This window comes from Vombatus ursinus, unplaced genomic scaffold, assembly GCF_900497805.2.
Source record: "Vombatus ursinus unplaced genomic scaffold, bare-nosed wombat genome assembly UNPS02014833.1, whole genome shotgun sequence".
NCBI classification, from domain to species: domain Eukaryota; kingdom Metazoa; phylum Chordata; class Mammalia; order Diprotodontia; family Vombatidae; genus Vombatus; species Vombatus ursinus.
In genome coordinates, this window is record NW_020954611.1 from 4,075,128 (window position 1) to 4,094,858 (window position 19,731).

Genomic DNA, 19,731 nt, shown 5'->3' on the forward strand with positions numbered 1-19,731 from the left:
TTCCAGTTGTGGCCCCATTTAGGGTTTTCTCGGCAAAGATACTGAAGTGCTTTGCCATTTCCTTCTCTAGCTCACTTTACAGGTGAGGAAACTGAGGCAAACAGGGTTAAGTGACATGACCAGGGTCACACAACTTTTAAGTGTCTGAGGCTGGATTTGAAAATGAGTCTTCCTGACTCCAAGCCCAGAACTCTATCCACTGCACCACTTAAGCAATTAACAAATATTATCTCATTTGATCCTCACAACTCTTAAGAGGTAGCTACTCTTATTATCACTATTTTACAAAAGAGAAAACTGAGGCAAACTAAGGTTAGTCAATGAACATTTATTAAGTACCTACTATGTGCCAGGTACTGTGCTAACTGCTGATGATACAAATAAAGACAGTCTCTGCCCTCCTAGAGTTTACAATCTAACAAGGGAAGACAATACTAGGAGGAAACCCAATGTGAGGGAATGATGGAGAAATTCAAAAGCTGAGTAGCTGGGGGAAGTGGGAAGAAGAAAAATGTTAAGTTCCCTCCTTAAATGGAGGCCCTGGAGCTCATGGCCCTACCCTTCAATCAGAGGATCAAATCAGATAAACAGAAGAGACCAATGAAAATATAACTACTGAGGCTGATTGAATGCCAATGATGAATTTCCTAGGGAAGGTAGGCAGGCTAGAGAAGTCCAAAAAAGTCTAAAAGCAGGAGAGTGGGAAATGGTAAGAAGATTGTATTGAGCCCTACTTTAACGGAGGCTCTGTGAGTCACCGCCTTGTCCTTTAGTCAGAAAGTCCAAAAGGAGGAGCAACAATTGAGTTATTTGCCCAGAGTCACACAGTAACTGTCAAAGCCAAATCTGAGCTCTGATCTTCCTGACTCCAGATCTAGAGCTCTCTAGCTTACATTTAATAAATATCTGTCATATAGATAAAATCACATCTATCTCCATTGTCCTTTACTTCATTTAGCAAATATTATTTCTTCCTGTTTTTGCCAAGTGGCAAATACTTACTTGGAAATAATAATTAGTATTTAAATTATGTTTTAAAGTACATAATACTCTTTACACAGTTTTGAATCTCACTCCAACTATAAGAGGTAGACTGTTTTGTGACCATCCTCTGGCATAAGGAAGTCTCTCCTGGAAGAAGGTAGGATGCCCCTGTTGTCCCTTGCTTTCTACAATTGGGCTCTCACACAAAGACATAATCTCCTAGCTTAGGTTCAGCTATCAATAAGTTAAGTTCTTGTCCAGGTACCTTGTTTATGGCTAAGGAAAGGGCCATGGCCCAGCTGAAGCTGTAGGAGAAAGAAATCTCTTAATGAGTTTATGAGATGGAGAGAATAATATGTAAAACAATGGAAATCAGTTCATTGCAAAGCTTTATTACAAGCAATGGGGAAGAGGCGAAGAAGACAGAGAAAAGGGGACCTGATATACAGCTCTGGCATACATACTAACATACTGAGTATAATTCATGTAAGGGTGGCCATGTGTTGGGAAGCAGTCATTTATCCATTCTGCAGGAAAGGTGTGCTCCAAGATGTCCTTATGAGAAAGGGGTTTTTATACTGATTTTGGGTGCCTCCCCCAGCTGGCCAATTTGTACATCAGAGGTCAAGGCACACAGACTTGGAGGGGGGTGTTGCATACCAGGGAGAAAAACAAGCTGATAGTTGACAAAATATGATTTTGAGGCACATAGCTGTACATTATAACCTTAGATAAGTATTATTGTCAGTATATATACATGAATATGTTCTATAATCTCATAGCCTCTCTTAAGGGAAGACCATCATGATGGCCTCAAGACCATCAAGCCTAATCCTACAACAATGGTTTCCATGCATAGATTCCATAAGCTACAAGGCCTCCCTTAAGGGTAAACTGTCATGGTGGTCTCAAGACTACCAGGCCCAATCTAATAACACAGGTACTATAGGTCTCTATTTTACAGATGAAGAAGCTGACACAGAGAGGCTAATTGAGTTGACCATGGTCCACATAGCTAGCAAGCAAATGTTGAAGGCAAGGTCTAAAGCCAGGGATATAGAAGAAATCCCTATAATAAAAGGATTTGTTCTGTAAAATTTGGACTCAGTCAAGAGGCCTCACCCAAGGACCTAGAGGGCCCATTACCTAGGTTTTCCTTACTCCAAGTGTTGTACCCTGATCATTACACCACACTGCCTCTCACACTATATAGTGTTAGGTGAAGAAAAATGAAAATACTTGTACTCAAAAACCTCACAATCTAATAGGGGAATAAGAAGACATGCATACAAATAACTATTAAAATAAGTTAGAATCTGATGTAAGTACTGGAAGGGGGCTCATACTGAGAAGAACTAGGAAAGAATTACATTTAGCTAGAAGACAACATGTTCATGAAGGGGATGGCCCTTGAGATGGTTATGGAGGAAAAGAATTTCAAACAGAGAGATAGATAATGACCTCTTTCAAAGCTCTGTTCAAACACCACCTTCTGCTGAAGGTCTTTCCTGGACCCCCGAGATGCTAGAGCCTTCCCCTTTAAGGTAACCTTATACATACTCTGTTGGCACCTAATTGTTAACATGTCTCCCCAAGTAGGAACGTGAGCTCCTTGAAAGTAGAGACCATTTTTTCCTTTCTTTTTATCCTCTCCACTTTGTGAATGATAAGCACTTAATGGTAAGTGCTTAATAAATGGTTGATTGTTTTGAACATGTGGAACTGCCTATGTAACATGCACCATGTATTCCTGATTCACTTATTTACCTAGTTACCGGTGATTTTTTCCATTAATAATGTTTTGGAAAATGAATTTTAGTTTGTCCCACTTGTTGAGTGTATAAAAGTACTCAACTATAATGCAAAACTGATGAAAACTGTTACTTAAAAAAAAATGAATTCTTCTACTATCAAGTAAATTAATGACTCACCCACCCACCCAAAAGTTAAAATTGCCTTCTGAATTTTAGATTATAAATAAAATTTATCCATATCACACTTGTCAAAGGGTCAGTTTTGGGACTGGCTCCTCAAAAAGTATCAAAGAAGCAAAGCATAATATCCATAGAATATTCTATTCATCCTGAAAACTTCAGTACTCTCCACTGACCTTGTGAAGGGTAATGACAAACTACTGTCCTATAGCTCTGATCTAATTCCCTGTGATTCTGAGTCACAGGCTGCCTACACTGAAACTTCCTTGCCTAGCTGCCAACTCCTCCCCTCCACCTCCAAGTCCCATACCTTGTCAAACCTATCCCTTCCTTTGTTCTACTACTCATCTGATATCACAACTTCATTGGCCTTCTCTGCCTCTGGTGAAGTCCAAATAATATTACAGCATTGCTGAAAAACACTTTGGATGGCATGTTCACAATGCATGTTTAATTCACAGCTGGAAATTATGGATGTGACTTTTCTCTGCTCCAGTAACTATTTAGAAGTTGGAACTAATTAAAAGAAAACTGTTACAGGAAAAGGAAAGGCGACTCACAAGTAGCTAAAAAGTACAAAAAGCAGTTTCAAGGAAGCTTTATTTATTCCACACATAAGTCTCTTGGTCCCTCATTTCTTCCTCATACTTCTATTCTCCCTCCCTTTCAGGGTGTCTGGCACATTTGGGAATACCAAATTATTAAATGGCAGACAACAGTTCCTGATAGTCTATCTTTAAGTCAAACCTGTATTTATTTATTTAAAGCCCAGTATACACAGTTAATTTAAAGCCCAGTATACTACCTACATTTTTATCTGAAGATTTTAATCTTCCACAAACTCTAATGTTTCGCTGGGCAAATGGAAAGAGCTAGCATTTATACAGTGCTTTAAAGTTTACAAAGTGCTTTACAAACAGCTCACTTTCCTCTCTTCACAGCAATTGGTGCTATTATTACAATCATTTCATAGAAAAGGAATTTTTTTAAAAATAGCATTCCTTCCACATCCAATATATCCTGTAGCTTATTTGTACATATTGTTTGGTGTGATTTCCCTCATTGGCCTGGGATCTCTTTGAGAGCATAAACTGTTTTTTTTAACCTTTCTTTGCACACCCAGGGGTACTGACTTCACCAGCAAACAAAAACCGTGCTTAAGGTGGTTGGGGGGGAGAGGGCTCACTTTGCAGAAGTAGAATGAAATGCTCCATGAACAGTGCCAGCTGAACTACTTTCTTTTTTATGCTTTACTACGAGGGATGGCTCTCCGGGAAGAAGACGGAGCAAGGCTCTACTTGTCAAGGATGTCAGACACAGAACATTTCGATAAAAATTCGTAAGAGGACGCGCAGCGCGGGGAGCCAGGGGCCGAGCGGACTCTCGAAGCGGCCACCTGTTGGACAGCCCGGCAGCCCCTCCTCTCCTCCGTCCGCGGCCGGCGCAGGGGATGCTCCAGCTCCGTCCACCAATCTCGGCGATCTCCGCGCTGCGCTGCGCTCCGCTCTCCAGCCGCACCGAGACTGAGCGCTGCCCCCAGCGCCGGGTCGCGACCTCTCACCTTGGCCCCCTCCCTCGGAAAGGAAGGTGAAAGGCCAGACTCCCCGCCCTCCCCGCCCCCGTCCCCAGGGAGGCCCCAAGCCTCCCTGGCCCCCATCCCATCACAGGCGCACCAGCACTCGCGGCCCACCCCTCCGGGCCCAGTCTTATTCGCCCACCTCTTGACAACCGCCTCGCACAACCACCGTCGTCGTCTCCGCCGCCGCCGCCGCCGCCTCCACCTCCGCCGCCGTCGATGTCTTCGTCACCGTCGTCGTCGCCGCCGCCACAGTCGCCATGTTTGTTGTGTCTCCGCTTCCCTCCCCCTCCCCCTTCCCCCCTACTTCTCTCTTCAAGTCTCGCGTGAACGGCAGCCGCTCGCGCCCCGAGACGCCTCTGGAGAGGGAGTGGGGAGAACTACTCCGGGAAAAAAATATCCACGGCTCGCTTTCCCTCCCCCCTCTTCCTCCCCCTTCCTTTCCCCCAAATGTCCACCCCGGCCTCCCGTAGGAGCCGCGTGTGGGTGGGGGAGCGGCCGTAGGGAGTGTGTGCGGGGCGTTTCTGCCTGCCCCGCCCCCTGCTCCTCCCCTCTCCCTCCCTCCCTTCCACTTTTCCTGAGGCCGCGCTGCTGGTGGCTCGAAGCCGGAGGCAAAGTCTAACTGGAGGGGAGCCGAGATGGAGCTGGCGGCGGCGCGACTTCTGCGCTTCGGCGGAGCGGGCCTGGTGAGTGTCCCCCATGCCGTCCGACGAGAGGGCGGAGGGTCACCGTTACTTCTTCTAGCCTACCCCAAAACTAAAGGACTCGCGGCGCAGAGCGCGCCGCCCGGGGCCCCAGAAACCTCGGGGTGCTTCTCCATGGTCCTCCCTCCCGCAATCCCGGGCCGGGCTGCCCCATCGCCGCCCCTGTCCCGGACACCGCCCCCCCACCCCGGCCAAAGAAACGGACCTTCATCGCCTGGCAGCATCCCCAAAACACCGCGACCCCCCCCAACATCAATCTCCCTTCGCCCTAAATGCCAGAACACCACGACCCCCCAGACCACCAAAAACTACATGCCTCCCCCCATACTAAAATGCTACCTTTTCCCTCAAAACACCACCCCCCCCCTTTAAAACACCACTTCCCTTCCCCACAAAACCACCACCTCTTCTTCCCTCCCCAAAATACCACCTCCTTTCCCCCCACCCCAAACAAGTCCCCAAATCTCCCGCCACCTTTTGAAACCAGGACTCGATGCCTTAATTTCCCCCAAATTTAAGACCTGGAAAGGGTTCAGGCTGCCTAACTCTCCCTGCCTGCAGTCTCTGACCCTACCACGGTGACTCTGCGACAGCAGAACCATATGTCAGGCATTGGGGTGAGCCCCGAATTTCTTTGGATCCATTCTTGCATATTCGAGCCGCATTTGTAGTGCCATCGTTGAGTTTTTGAGAGTTCCAGGATCCCCATTTCCCTTCTGCAGAACAGGGAGGTCTGGGTGGTGTTTCTGAGTCACTGCATTCGTTGCAAAAACAGCAAGCAGCCACAATAACCAGACTTTTAAAAGAAGACTGGAGTTTTCACAAGGATTTGAAAATGGTTGTTTAGCAATAAGCACTTTATTATAAATGAGGAATTATTGCAGTGCCTGTTAGGAGGATTTCTTCCTCTCACAGCCTTCCAGTTATTACCAGCAGAGAGAAAGAGGTTTCTGCCTTTTTTCACAAGGTACAAAATCACTGTCTGTTTTACTTTTCCAGGTATTAAGATGAGGTGCCTCCAGTTCCTAGAAAGAAAGGAATCCCTGTAATTACTGACAATTTGCTCTCCCTTTTTTCTCAGATGACTTTTTCAGGTCTACCTACCTACCTACCTTGAGTTTCAGTCTTCTCTCAGGTGCCCGAGTATTTGATTTCCCACATCTTTCCAGCAACATATTTTCCCCCTCTTGCTGACAACTTAGAGTCCTGGAAAAGAGAATTGTCTTGGGGTCTGAGAGGCCTGTGTTTGAATCTCGAGTCTGGCATTTTCAAGCCTTTTTAACGTTGTAGCCTCTTGCTTCCATTTTCTCATCTGTAAAATTAAGAGTTTGGACTTGAACTCTAAAGCGCATTCCAGCTTGAAAGTATGAGCTCTGAGTCTTGGTTTCCTTATTTGTAGCATCATGGTGTAGCATATTTCCTTATTTGCAGTATATTTGTACCGACTACCTCACAGGCATGTTGTGAGGAAAGCGTTGTATAAACTTTAAAAAGCAGTACATGAAATCGAATCACTCCAGCATTTTAAACTCAACCACTTCAAAACACATCCACCCTTAACCTCCTTAAACTTGCCCCTCTCCCTAACTTGTATATTGTTAATGGCACCACCACATTCCTAGGCTCTTAACTTTTAAAGTTATTTTTGGATACTTTCTTTCTACCATACCTCATCCAAGTTGCCTCCTGGTATTACTTCTAAGATCTGTCTCAAATGTCTCTTGTAATTCAGTTGTGTCTGACTCTTAATGACCTCCTTTGGGATTTTCTTGGTAAAGATATAGGAGTGCTTTGCAGTTTCCTTCTCCAGCCCATTTTACAGACTCCAGACCTGGCACTCTATTCACTTTACCACCTAGCTCCCACCATCGATGTCTCTAGCAGTGTAGTTTAGACCTTCATTTTCTGGACTCTTTTAACAGTCTCCTATCTGCCAAAACAATCAGAAGTAATTTGCCCAATATGATGCCAGTAGTAAGTGATAACTTGGGATTGGAACTCAGATTCTGTAACTCCAAATTCAGTCCTTTTGCCATGCCTCAGTAAAGATACCCAAGGTTAAATTCCTCAGATATCGGTTGTTTCACTTTAGGCAGTTTACTTTAGTAACCTGCAACTATTTAGTAACAGAACAATAATTAATTGCCTGTTACCCAAAATGTCCTCACCTAGAGAGAACTCCCTGTACAGTATAAAATCATACTTCTGGACTCCCCCCCCCCACCTCCCCCACATTTAAACACTGGCAGCCTATCTTTTTATCTGCTTTATTGAAAAGTGATTCAGCAACCAACTTACCACCTTTTGATGCTGCTTTTGTATTCTTTCTCCATTCTTGTTGCCATTTCTTCTCTGCTTTTTTCTCTCTCACTATTCTTTATCTGTGCCCCTGTTTTCCAATTATGTTAGCCACATGCCTTGTTTTTCATAGCTGACATCATCAAGTAGTAAATCACAGTACTTTATAGATAAGTGCACCCTTGGAGATGCTAGAACTCCTGCACTTCAAGATTAGCCCTCAGGTGTTCCAGTTTTTTAAATATTAGGTAAATAAGTTGCTAACAGTAGTTCGAAGTCCAATTCGTGTCTCATCTGACCATGGATCAATGGTAAATGGATCAATCAGTCAAATCACTTAATGTCCCAGAGCCTCAAACTCTGTAAAATTGGTATAATACTTACACTACCTACCTCACAATGTTTTTGTGCAGAAAAACCTGTAAGACTTAAAACACTATGAACGTCTAAGCTGTTATTATTCATATAAAGAAAGTATTATTTGTCATTGGTGGAGAACTTCAGCTTTGTTGATAGCCCTTCTTGCATCTGCCCTCCCAGGAATCAAGCACTGAATGAATAACCACGATAACACTTCTGTTGAAACACAACAGTAAGAAAGTTAATTACGAGTTCTCCCTGCTCAAATCAGGAATCCATGAGAATATTCGTTTATTTTTTCCCAAGTCAATCAGAAACTAGCAAGTTCATTGTTAACAAACAAAACTTTTGGCAACGCATCAATAATGATTTACTCCAAGGCTGCTCTGTACCACTCCCTCCACCCCCACCCCACCTCCACAAAAAGAGATGATGCAATACAATGTGTTAAAACTGGGGAAGATTATTTTGATGATGTAGATGCTAAAACTATAAATGCTGGGCCTGCTATTAAAGTGCAGAAAAAAAAATAGTGAACTATTATCTAAATATTTGACTACTGAAAGTAAAGAAAATTAAATGATTGACCATAAAATTGTAAGGTTTTTTAGAAAGTCATACTGGAATAAAGAGCAAAAAGTTATCTGAATGTTGATGTCAAGAATTTTGCTTAATACTTTTGTTAAAAATTAATTCCATATACTTGATACAAATCTGATATATTTTGCTATGAATGTTTATTTTATTTTGATAAAATAACTTTATACTTGTGTACTATTCTAGTTTTAAAGAACTTACACATACATACTAAATTCCTACACAATGAAAATATTAATCTTTTAAAAATAAATATTTGTAAAAAGGAAGTCATGCTTGTATCATTGGAAAATGGCAGCTCTTTAAAAAAAAATCACAACAGAAGAGGAAACTACATAATGATGGTGTTTTTTTTCAAGTAAGTGGAAACCAGAGGAGCAATACAGCTAGCAAAGAATCCAGTAAATAGTCTTGCTTCCCACATTTATTAAGGTGAGCCTCCCCAGTAGTGAACATGTTAGAGTGGGAAGAGCTTTAAATTTGGAGTTGATCACTTTAGTAAAAAGTGAGCAGGCAAGTCATTGAACCTCCCTTGGCCTCAATTCCCTCATCTGTAAAATTGGGGGAGAAAGGTTAATGTTCCTCTTCAGCTGTAAATCTTTAAGAAGTTTCATTGTTTCTGTTGCCTGACTCCTAAGTTCAGTGTATTAGTTCCATAGTATTGTGTAACCAGATGGAGGCGTGCTGCACAGCTCTGATGAGCAGAGAAGGTAACGTGACCCAGCAGCCTGTCACCAGATTCAGGGACTAGAGACTTGACTATCATGATCAGTCTAAATAGCCTCTGTTCTTCCTCCCTCTTTCTCTCTTCTCTGCCCTGCTGCCACTTGCCATACTCTTTTCCTCTTTAACTCTCAGCTCTGTGTACTTTCTTCTTGAGGATTCCCCTGTTCTTCCTTCCTCATACATCAACTTTTTCAGCCTCTTTGCAATTCTTTTCTCATATATGCAAAGGCTTTACTTAATGTTTCTTCTTTTGCCTTTCAACCTATAATTGTCCAGCCTTGTTGTAAGGAATGTGTTTTGTAACGCCAACCAGGAAAGTGTCTAGAGAGATAGAAACAAGTATATATGTCTGCTGACTGGACAAAGTTGTTTTCTCAGACCAGATCTAAAACACATCAATTCATACCCACATCTTCACAAAGAATAGCAAACACTGATGGTTTTTAACTTTTGAACATAGTGATTTCAATTTAATTCCTTTATTATCAGCTAGTCATCAACTATTTATTAAGCACTTACTATATTCTAGGCATAAGGGCTAGGAATACCAAAAGAGGTGTAAACACTGCCCTTGCCCTCAGGGAGCACTCTCACCTGTAGCTCCAGGAAATTGTAGCATGTGCGGCAGCCACATCCCAGTAAAACCATTTTGACAAATAGGCCAAACCAGGATGAGAGTAAGCAACAGGCCTGAGACCCATCAGTGAGTTAGAGGGATATCTACCCCAAGCACCTGAAGACTTCCTCTGGTGGAATGGGCAGATAAGACAATTGTTCCAGCGGCCATGAAAGTGGTTGAAGTAGGTTCTATGGAGAACTTAGAGCTTTGTCAGACATTGAAGACGCCATCCTGGGCCATCACCAGTCACTTTTGTCTTGCCACTGGACTTCAATGACCGGAAGAGAGAGTGAAGCTGGTGACTTTGTGCAACTCTGTTTCACTTAAGCCCAGTTCACTAAAAAGTCTAGACATCAACCCATGATGTCATTGGTCCTCTTTGAAAATGAAGGATGAACAACAATAACAATTGGGGAGACAACATCTATATGTAGATGTATTGCATAGGGTCTCAGTCCATTCTCCCAACCCACAATTGAATTAACAGGTTGTGCCCCAGAATTCAGGTAGTTACTACTCTCCTCAGGGTTTTAGGGATAACTGCAATAGGCTTGGGGGGAGGGGAATTTCTTTTAACTGTTGCTCATAAGCCCCCATCTAGTCCCCAATAGCAATCACTTACCATCTCCCCAATATCTTGAGATATACTGAGAAAATAAATAACTGAAGTACGAAAAACCTCTGAAACTAGGAGTCTTCTCTCCTCCACCTCTTTGTCCTTAGAGAAAGTCAACAGTGTAGTGACTATCAGATGTTCCCTTTCACCTAATTGGCTTCTGGGTAGTGTATAGCCAAAGAACAAGTTGTCCCTTTGGTTACAGCACATGGTGTCTTGACTGGGTGCATCAAATTACTGCAGATCTAGCTCAAGCAGGTTCCTCCTCAAAGCTGGCTGCTCACTAGACTTAGCTGCTACAGCTACCAGCAGTGTGCAGTGGACACCAATTTCTGGACCTCTGCTATTCTCTTCCATCTTTTAGAAACCCACAATGTTGTAAACTGTCTGTTCCATCTCTAATATTCATTCATTAGCACTTAGACAAGAATACACACAACAGAGATAACAGCAGAAGTAGTACCATATGTTCATGACCACATGATAGCCAGGTGGAACAGTAGTTAACTGGGGCCATCAAACCACTGCTGTCATCCTCACCCAGAGATTTACACAACATTTCTTCTACATGGTATGATCAATAAAATCACGTTTTCAATTTGGTACTTGATTATGTACTGCTATTGGTACTTAAGAGTTTTCATTTGTATGTATTGTCTTCTCAACTAGATAATGTAGTCCTAGGTAGAGGACCGCACATCTTATATTTTTTTTCTACATTCTTAGAATTTGGCAGATGTTCATTAATTGGGACAAAATTATCTAGGAGGAAAAAATCCAGGTCATCCATCATTTTGTTGTTCAGTCATGTCTAACTCTACATGACTCCATCAATTTTGTCCATAGGGTTTTCTTGGCAAAGATACTGGAGTAGTTTGCCATTTCCCTCTCCCTTTTGTTCCCGTTTTAGATATGAGGAGCTGAGGCAAATAAGGGTTAAGTCACTTGCACAGGGTCACACTGCTAGTAAGTGTCTGAGGCTGGATTTGAACTCATGTCTTCCTGACTCCAGGCCCAGCACTCTATCCACTGTGCCACTTAGTCTGCTCCAGTCTGTCATACAGTGTATTTTTGATTAAATATAGCAACCCACGATTGTTTTCCTGAAGGCATCCTGAATTAATGAATAGCTCCTGAAGGCATCAGTATATTGCTGAGGCTTAAAAACTGAAGTGACTTACCCAAGATCACACTGGTTTTTAAGTTCAGAATTGAAATTTGAACTCAAATTATTTTATACCAAGTTCAGTGCATTTTCTACTATATCAAAAGGATAAATCATCAGCAGAACATTAAACTATGCAAGAAGACAGGAAAATTTTTAATAGAAATTTTGCATGCAAAATGACAAAGCTTTGAAACTTATTTCCTGAAAAATACGCTTTTTTTTTTTTAGAAAAGTTTATTTACCAGTAATTAGGTATCCCACCATCATATTTACAGTACATGGTAGAAAGCAAAAAATGATGGATGGAAAAAGTTTATATTAAATAACATACTAGTTTGAGTAAAAATGGAAAATAGTGATCTAATTTGTGTTTCTGTTCAAAACATTGTAACAAAAACTGTATTTTTGCTCCCTCATTTCTGTGTTGAGAAATAGGTTAGTCAAGAGAGGAAAAACATATTCTTAAGGTAATGTGTACTTGAATTCTTTTAATAAACTTTTTTTTTAATTTAAGCTTTTTTGTTTTGTTTTGTGGGGGTGCCAGCAGTTGAGAAGAAACTTCTTGACTTGCCTATCCTCTTGGAAGACTCCTCCTCGTTTCTTAAAATCTTCCCAGTCAGAAGCTTTGTATAACATATCAAACGGTGAGGTAACATTTGCTCCACTTCACACATTTACAGAAGAAGAAATGATGATTAAAAACATGGGTAAGTATTTGTTTTTAAACTTTCCATTATATGTTAATTTTATAATTAAACTTTGTACAACAATACTAGTAGTTATCTTAGGTGTTGTGGGCTGGTTTCTTAAATCTTTAAAACAAAAATTTAAAAAACTTTTTGGTTCAGAACTGAAATGAATTTGGTGGTCCTAGGCCTCCAGACAATAACATGCTATTATCAAGTTAGTTAGCAAAGGTTTATTGAGCTATGCATTCTAAAACCAGAGGGTTGTGCAGTTTTATGCTAGAACTCCAATTAGTTTATGTTTAAGAAATTGCAGTGTATTTAATAATCCATAGAACATACAATGTCAGAATCTCTGTTGGGGAAGTTTACCATTAGGTGCATTATTCTCTTCCTTGATTCTCTTTAATATGGTAATGTGTTTCTTATTTGCTCAACTATGCTGACATCCTTATTTTTTATCATACTGTGAAGTTTCAAATTATCATAGTAGGAATTTTCTCCCATTTCTACCACTTTGTATCATAATTTCTGTAAGTTAAAAGGAGACTGTATCAAGCGATCACCAGACATTCGTTAAGTATCTGCAATGTGCCTGGTACTGAGCAAGACTCTGGGATGCAGATACAAAAGTGACAGGCCCTGCTCTTGAGTTCTTGGGGGATGCAACATATTCACAGATAAGTTAATGTAGGATATGTGTAAAATAAATATACAGGCCTTAGGAGGAGGGAGAGGGGACATAACTGAAGGAACCTGGAAGGGGCTCATAAAGGGGGCAGCACATGAACTGAGCCTTGAAGGAGTCTGGGGACTCCACAAGGCAAGGGTGAAGAAGGAGAACTTTGCAAGAGTGGGAGACAGAAGCTGGAGATGGAATGCAGGATGCCCAGAACAATACGTAAGTTATTTTGACTGGAGAGTGGAGTGTATCCTCTCTACTCGTTAGGCTTAAATCAAATTGTGAATGGTATGTAAATGCCAAACAGAAGTCTATATTTTATCCAAAAGGCAATGGGGAACTATTGAATCTTCTTGTGCAGGAGAGCAAGATAGTCAGATCTCTGTTTTCAAACTATCAGTTTGTCAGCTATATAAAAGATGGATCAGAGAAACGAGAGACAGGGAGACCAATTAGGAGGCTATTTCAGTAGTCCAGGTAAGAGGTGGTGAGTGTCTGAACTAGAGGGGTTGTGGTGTGAAAAAACAGAAGAGGATGGATTTGAGAGCTATTGCAGTGGTTGAATCAGCAAGACTTGGCAACAAAGACATGAAGGGTAAATAAAAGTTAAGACCTGAACGTGATTCCTAGGTTATAAACTGGAAGATAACTGGAAGAATGGTGGTTTCCTTAACAGAGAAATTGGGAGGAAGGATGAGTTTGGGGAAAAATAAAGAGTTCCTTTTGGGTATGTTGAGTTTGAGATACCTATGATACATCCAGGTGGAGATGTCCAGTAGATACTTGGTGATGCAGAACTGTAGCTTGAGAAAGAAGAAGACTAGGTAAGTAGATTTGGGAATCATCCACATAGAGGTGAAAGCTGAACCCCCATGGGAACTGAAGAGATTGACTATTAAGAGACAAGTAGAAAGGGGCCAGGACAGAGTCCTGGGATACAACTGAATATAGATGATGGGACATGGATGATGATCTACAAAAGAAACCAGGAAGGGTTAATAACAGGTTAGAAGCTAACTACAACAGAGTAGTATCATGAAAACAAAAGAAAGGATAGAAAATGCAGGAAGAAGTGGCCAGCAGCATAAAATAGTTTCAAACATTTGGAGGTGGGGAATCCCCCTAGTATTTGATTCATCCAGATAATGCATTATAATATTTATTTTTTTTCTATTAATGGGATAATCTCTTAAGAGATGAGTAGATTTTCTTTTTTTCCTCCTTACAGTTAAAAAATTTGCAGAGAAACAAGTTGCTCCTTTCGTGACAGCAATGGATGAAAATTCACAAGTGGACAAGTCAGTAATAGAAGGATTATTTCAACAAGGGGTATGTGTATATACACACACATACAACACATACGTATATTTTTCATGTTTTTGTTCTGTTTCAAAGCTAAACTCATTCCACTGTGAAAACACATGCATATTTTTAAAATCAGGAAATTTAGCAATCATGTACTTAACATTATGTTCCTTAGCTAAAATTATTTTCATTCTCTTTAAGTCCAAGATCCTGCCTTATATTTTCCTACTCAAGAAAAACTTTAAAAGTCAGAATGATCTTGTGAGTAGAAATACTTCTGCACTATAAATATTTAACTGAAAGAGAAGGGATGTAATTTCTTTAGGTATTTTCTGAGGAGATTTTTAGACATTGGTGATTCTCTACTTACCTTAATAAAATAATGTAGAGACAGTTCTCACTTTATGTAAATTTGCAGTAAAACTCTTTTTTGCAGATGACAAAATGACATACTTGGAAAGTCCTAAAGATTCAACTAAAAAGTTAGTGGAAACAAGGGCAGGTAGGTGACACAGTGGATAGAGCACTGGCCCTGGAATCAGGACGACCTGAGCTCAAATCCAGCCTCAGACACTTGACAATTACTAGCTGTGTGACCCTAGGCAAGTTACTTAACCCCATTGCCTAGCCAAAAAAATTGGAAACAATAATTTTAGCAACATAACAGGATATAAAATAAACCCACATAAATCAACAGCATTTGTATATATCCCAACAAAACCATGCAAGAAGAGCTAGTAAGAGATCCCCCATTTAAAATAACTGTAGACTATATAAAATACTTGGAAGTATACCTTCCAAGGTATACTTGGAAAACAAACAAACCCAGGAACTACATGAGCATAATTATAAAACACTTTTTATACAAATAAAGTCAGGTTTCATTAGTTGGAGAAATATTAATTGTTCATGAGTAGGCAGAGTCATTATTATTAAAATGATAATTTTACTGCAACTAATCTTATTTATTCAATGCCATTCCAATTAAAGTACCAAAAAATTATTTTACTAAGCTAGAAAAAAAATAATAAAATTCATTTGGAAGAACTAAAGGTCAAGAATATCTAAGGAATTAATAAAAATGTGAAGGAAGGAGTTTTAGTGTTATCAGATCTTTACCATAAGGCAGTAATTATCAAAATTATCTGGTACTGGCTAAAAAAATAGAAAGGTAGAACAATGTCACAGAGTAGACATACAGTATACAGTAATAATGATTATAATAACCTTATATTTGACAAATGTGAAGATTTAAGTTTTTGGGACAAGAATTTATTATTTGGTAAATATTGTTGGAAAAGCTCGAAAGCAGTCTGGCAAAAATTGGGCATAGACCAATATTTACCAAGATAAGGTCAAAATGGATACATGACCCAGCTACAAAAGGACATATAAGAAAATTAGAAGAACATGGAACTTATTACCTGTTAGACATGGATAGGAGAATAATTTATGAATAAATGAGATAGAGAGCGTAATGGATGTAAAATGGATAATTTCAATTATATTAAAAAGATTTTATACAAATAAAACCAATGTAGCCAAGATTAAAAGGAAAACAGAAAAATTGGGAGAAAATTTTTATAGACAGTTTCTCAGTAAAGGTCTTATTTCTTAAATATACAGAGAACTTTGTCAAATTTATAAGAATACAAGTCATTCCCCAGTTAATAAATAGTCAAAGGATGTGAACAGGCAGTTTCTTGATGAAGAAATCAAAACAATTTTAGTCATGAAAAAAATGCTCTAAATCACTATTGATAAGAGAAATGCAAATTAACTTTGAGGTATCATCTCACATCTATCAGATAGGCTAAAATAGAAGGAGAAAGTGACAAATGTTGGAGGAGATATGGGGAAATTGGGACACTAATTCACTGTTGGTGGAACTGATACAACCATTTTGGAGAGCAATCTGGAATTGTGTCCAAAGAATTAATAAACTGCCTATACCCTTTGACCCAGGAATACCACTATTAGGTCTGTTTCCCAAGGTGATCAAGGGAAAAAGAAAAGAACCTATATGTTCTAAAATATTTATAGCAGCTCTCTTTGTGGTGGCAAAGAACTGGAAGTTGAGGGCATGTCTATCAATTGGGGAATGGCTAAACAAGTTGTAGTATATGGTTATGATGGAATACTACTATGCTTTAAGAAATGATAAGCTTGTTGATTTTAGAAAAACATGGAAAGACTTGCATGAAATAATGAACAGTGGAATGAGCAGAACCAAGAAAACATTGTACACAGGAACAGCAATATTGTTCCAAGAACAACTTTGAGTGACTAAGTCATTTTGAGTATTATAAATACACAAATCAACTACAGAGAACCAGGAAAAGAACTGAAAAATAGAAGTATGTATTATATGGTGTTACATATATATATACATATTTGTGTCTAATGGTAACCTCTAGAGCAGGGTGGGGAGTGAGAGAGAAAAAAAACAAAAATGCACAGAGAACAAAAGAAAACTTACAAGTAAGCATAGAAAGCAGGATAGTTTAAAAAAATGTGTAGTAGTTATTACATATTTTTTCAAAAAAGGTAAACAGTGTGAAATGGAGATTTATGGTTTTATATCAAATCCTCTTTTCATGTTGTGATGTGTACGTGGAAACTTTTATCTTTTTGTGTTGAAATGCAAAATGAATAAAAATTTTTAAAAATAAAACATCGGGCTCATTCCCATTTTAGTACTTCAACGACTTGCTCCAGGCACTCTTCTGCAGTTTATTACATATATTGCACTAGAGATTGAGGACTAGAATGAGGCTATGCAGAAAAATAAGTTGAAATGTACCCTGTTTTGTAATCATCATGGTGTTCATTTGTAATTTACTTCATGGCACGATGAAAAGAGCACTTGCTTTTGAGTCAGAGATCGAGGTTGAGATTCTGGCTCAACTATTTAATAGCTGTAGAGTCTCGCAAAGTCACTTTGCCTTTGTGGGCCAGAGTCTCATATCTGTAATGAAGGAATTAGCCTTGATCCAGGGACATCCAAGTTTTTCAGTTGTATTTGACATGATCCAAAATTAATAATGCAAACTTAGTGGATTTGGTTATTAATTACATACAGTTTCAATACAATTCAGTTATGCGATTGCTAACATGGTATGTGACAGCCGTCAGTTATCACAACATTAGTGAAAGGTCAAGGGATTAGTACATATTGGCCTACTTAATTATGTGTGCTAGCTAAGTAGACTGATCCATAAAGTTCCATCGATTTCTAAATCCTGTGAACTCTAAATCTTCAGATACTTGAAAATAATGATAAATATGTAAAATTCAATATTATTAGTCACTTCCAGTAGTCAAATACCCTACTTCATAGGGTTTTTATGAGGAAAGCATTTTGTAAACAATAAAACACTACAGAAATGTGCACTGTAATATGTGAGACTTGAAGTTGATGAACATTTCAGTCATGTGTCTTTTGATCAAAGTTGTGAATCCAGTACTCCCAGTATAAGCTAAGCTATAAAGAAAATATTTTCTTTGTGAGGATGCACCCTGGCACAGTGGAAAGAATGATGTCTTAGGAATAAGAAGGCCTGGGTTCAGATCTCACCGCTGATGCTTACTACTTCTTTTTTTTGTTTGTTTGTTTTTTGTTTTAGGCTATTGGGCTTAAGTGACTTGCCCAGGGTCCCATAGCTAGTGTCAAGTATTTGGTCTGAGGCTGGATTTGAACTCAGGTCCTGCTAACTTCAGGGCCGATGCTCTATCCACTGTACCACCTAGCTGCCCCTGATGCTTACTACCTTAATGACCTTGATGTGTCTTGCCTTTGGACTTCAACTTTCTCATATTTAAAATGAAGGCGTTCTACTAGATAACCTAATTACTAAGGTTTATGATCCTTAGACCATGGTTAGGTCTGATAGAAATACAAGAGCATGCAAAAGATCTAGGATTTCATCATTTTAAGGAGCTTCTCATGCAGAAGGTCTTTCCATCTAGGAAGATCCTTTCCCTTCTGTGGCTTAATATATGAATCCTTGGAGTTCCCTCAGGCACATAGTAGTTGAATGACTTGCTCGTGGTCATATAGCTATTATATGTTAGGGAAGAAATTTAAGCCTGGCTCTTCCTTAACTGTCAGCCCAACACTATCTACTATATCTTTGCAGTATCATGTAGGTGATAGAGAAATGAGTAAATTGGAAATAGAATTTACTAACTTGATACCTTCAGTTTATGATCATGCTGGTCTCTTTGGGGAATACTGAAATAATGAGACAAATGTGAGGCTTTTTCTTCCAAATAAATTCATTCAGGAAAGGATTTTTGTTTATTGTGATGCCTTAAAATTTTGATGCTGGTCATTTTCCTGTAGAAGCAAAGCATCTCAAATTTATTTATGATTTATTTTTAGCTGCCAATTTTCCAAAGTGACAACTACAGCTTAATCAGAAATGACTTTTAGTATGCTAATTACAACACTTCTTTCTACGTGTTAGGCTTCAATTCTTTTAAAACATTTTTGATATTTGCTAAACATCTTGATACCTGGTGGAGAGAAAAGGAAGAACAATCTACTTATATTTAAAAATTGCTGGCATGCTAAGAAGAACAAAGGTAATTCCTTATTTGTCAGATTAGCTTCTAGAGTTGTATAGTAAATCCCCTTTATGAGACTAAGACAGTGGAAAATGAGGAATTTTGTAAGTGCAATGAAAGTTTCATTCAGTTTACCAAACACATTTACTAAACATTCTAGCCCATGCAAAGGAGCGGAGTATCCCAGACAGACAGCCTCTAAGTTGCCCCTACATTGTTGGGTCATCTGATGACTTGATTGGCAATGGTCCAGTATACAACTCTGCATAGCATATTACACTGAGCAGTAAACAACCTGGACCCTACAAAGTCATACTCGTTTTGACTGTCCAGTTGCCGTCTTAGGAGAATCAAACTGTTGAAGTGGAAGAGTGGAGCTAGCAAAGATTTTTAAAAAGTAAGCTAGGTACAAAGATGCAGATAATTCTCCCTAAAGAGAAATTCACTCCATGTAGTTTCAATTCTATCCAGTAAGGGAACCTGTTGATTAAAAAAATATTGAGCGTCTTCATCAGAATTAAAAATATTTCAACAGACAAGGTAATCCAATTATAACTTATTACACTGTCACCTGAATATATTTTAAGGTATTATTCTGCACTCTTATTTTCTTATGAATACATTTTCACTTCTCTTTTGGTTTTCTGAACCACGCCAAGAAATAGAGTGTAATCAGAGTTTATTATGTCATTGCATCCTCTTAAAAGAGACATTTCTTAACTGATATGGAGGCTTTTGTACTTTTTGTTATGCAAAACAGTGTGGAGTGAAAATGCATCATGATGTATTGGTATAAACTCTAGAATATAAATACATGAATGGTTAAAATTTACTTCTAAAGTTTATTCCTTTTGTAAAATATTCCCTCACATCTTAAGCTATTAATTTATTTTTCTTTCTTCTCCAG

At 39.3% G+C, this 19,731-nt stretch overlaps 2 protein-coding genes across 5 annotated transcripts in view; one reads left to right on the plus strand and one right to left on the minus strand.

Annotated features, from left to right (window-relative positions):
* The window catches only part of IKZF5 (IKAROS family zinc finger 5), a 29,485-nt gene extending 24,781 nt beyond the window's left edge, over nt 1-4,704 (minus strand). The window contains exon 1 of the mRNA XM_027839772.1: nt 4,637-4,704. The gene's annotated coding sequence lies outside the window, so the exon portion shown is untranslated. The remainder of the gene's footprint in view (nt 1-4,636) is intronic.
* A 77-nt stretch (nt 4,705-4,781) lies between these two features.
* The window catches only part of ACADSB (acyl-CoA dehydrogenase short/branched chain), a 45,211-nt gene continuing 30,261 nt past the window's right edge, over nt 4,782-19,731 (plus strand). The window contains exons 1-3 of one of the 4 annotated variants that reach the window (XM_027839768.1): nt 4,782-5,180; nt 12,127-12,289; nt 14,179-14,279. In XM_027839768.1, coding sequence (XP_027695569.1) covers nt 5,133-5,180; nt 12,127-12,289; nt 14,179-14,279 — 312 coding nt within the window. In that variant the 5' untranslated portion in view covers nt 4,782-5,132. Of the gene's footprint in view, nt 5,181-12,126; nt 12,290-13,712; nt 13,775-14,178; nt 14,280-18,724; nt 18,843-19,731 lie in introns of those variants that run through there. The other 3 variants (XM_027839769.1, XM_027839770.1, XM_027839771.1) reach the window with 3 other exon arrangements.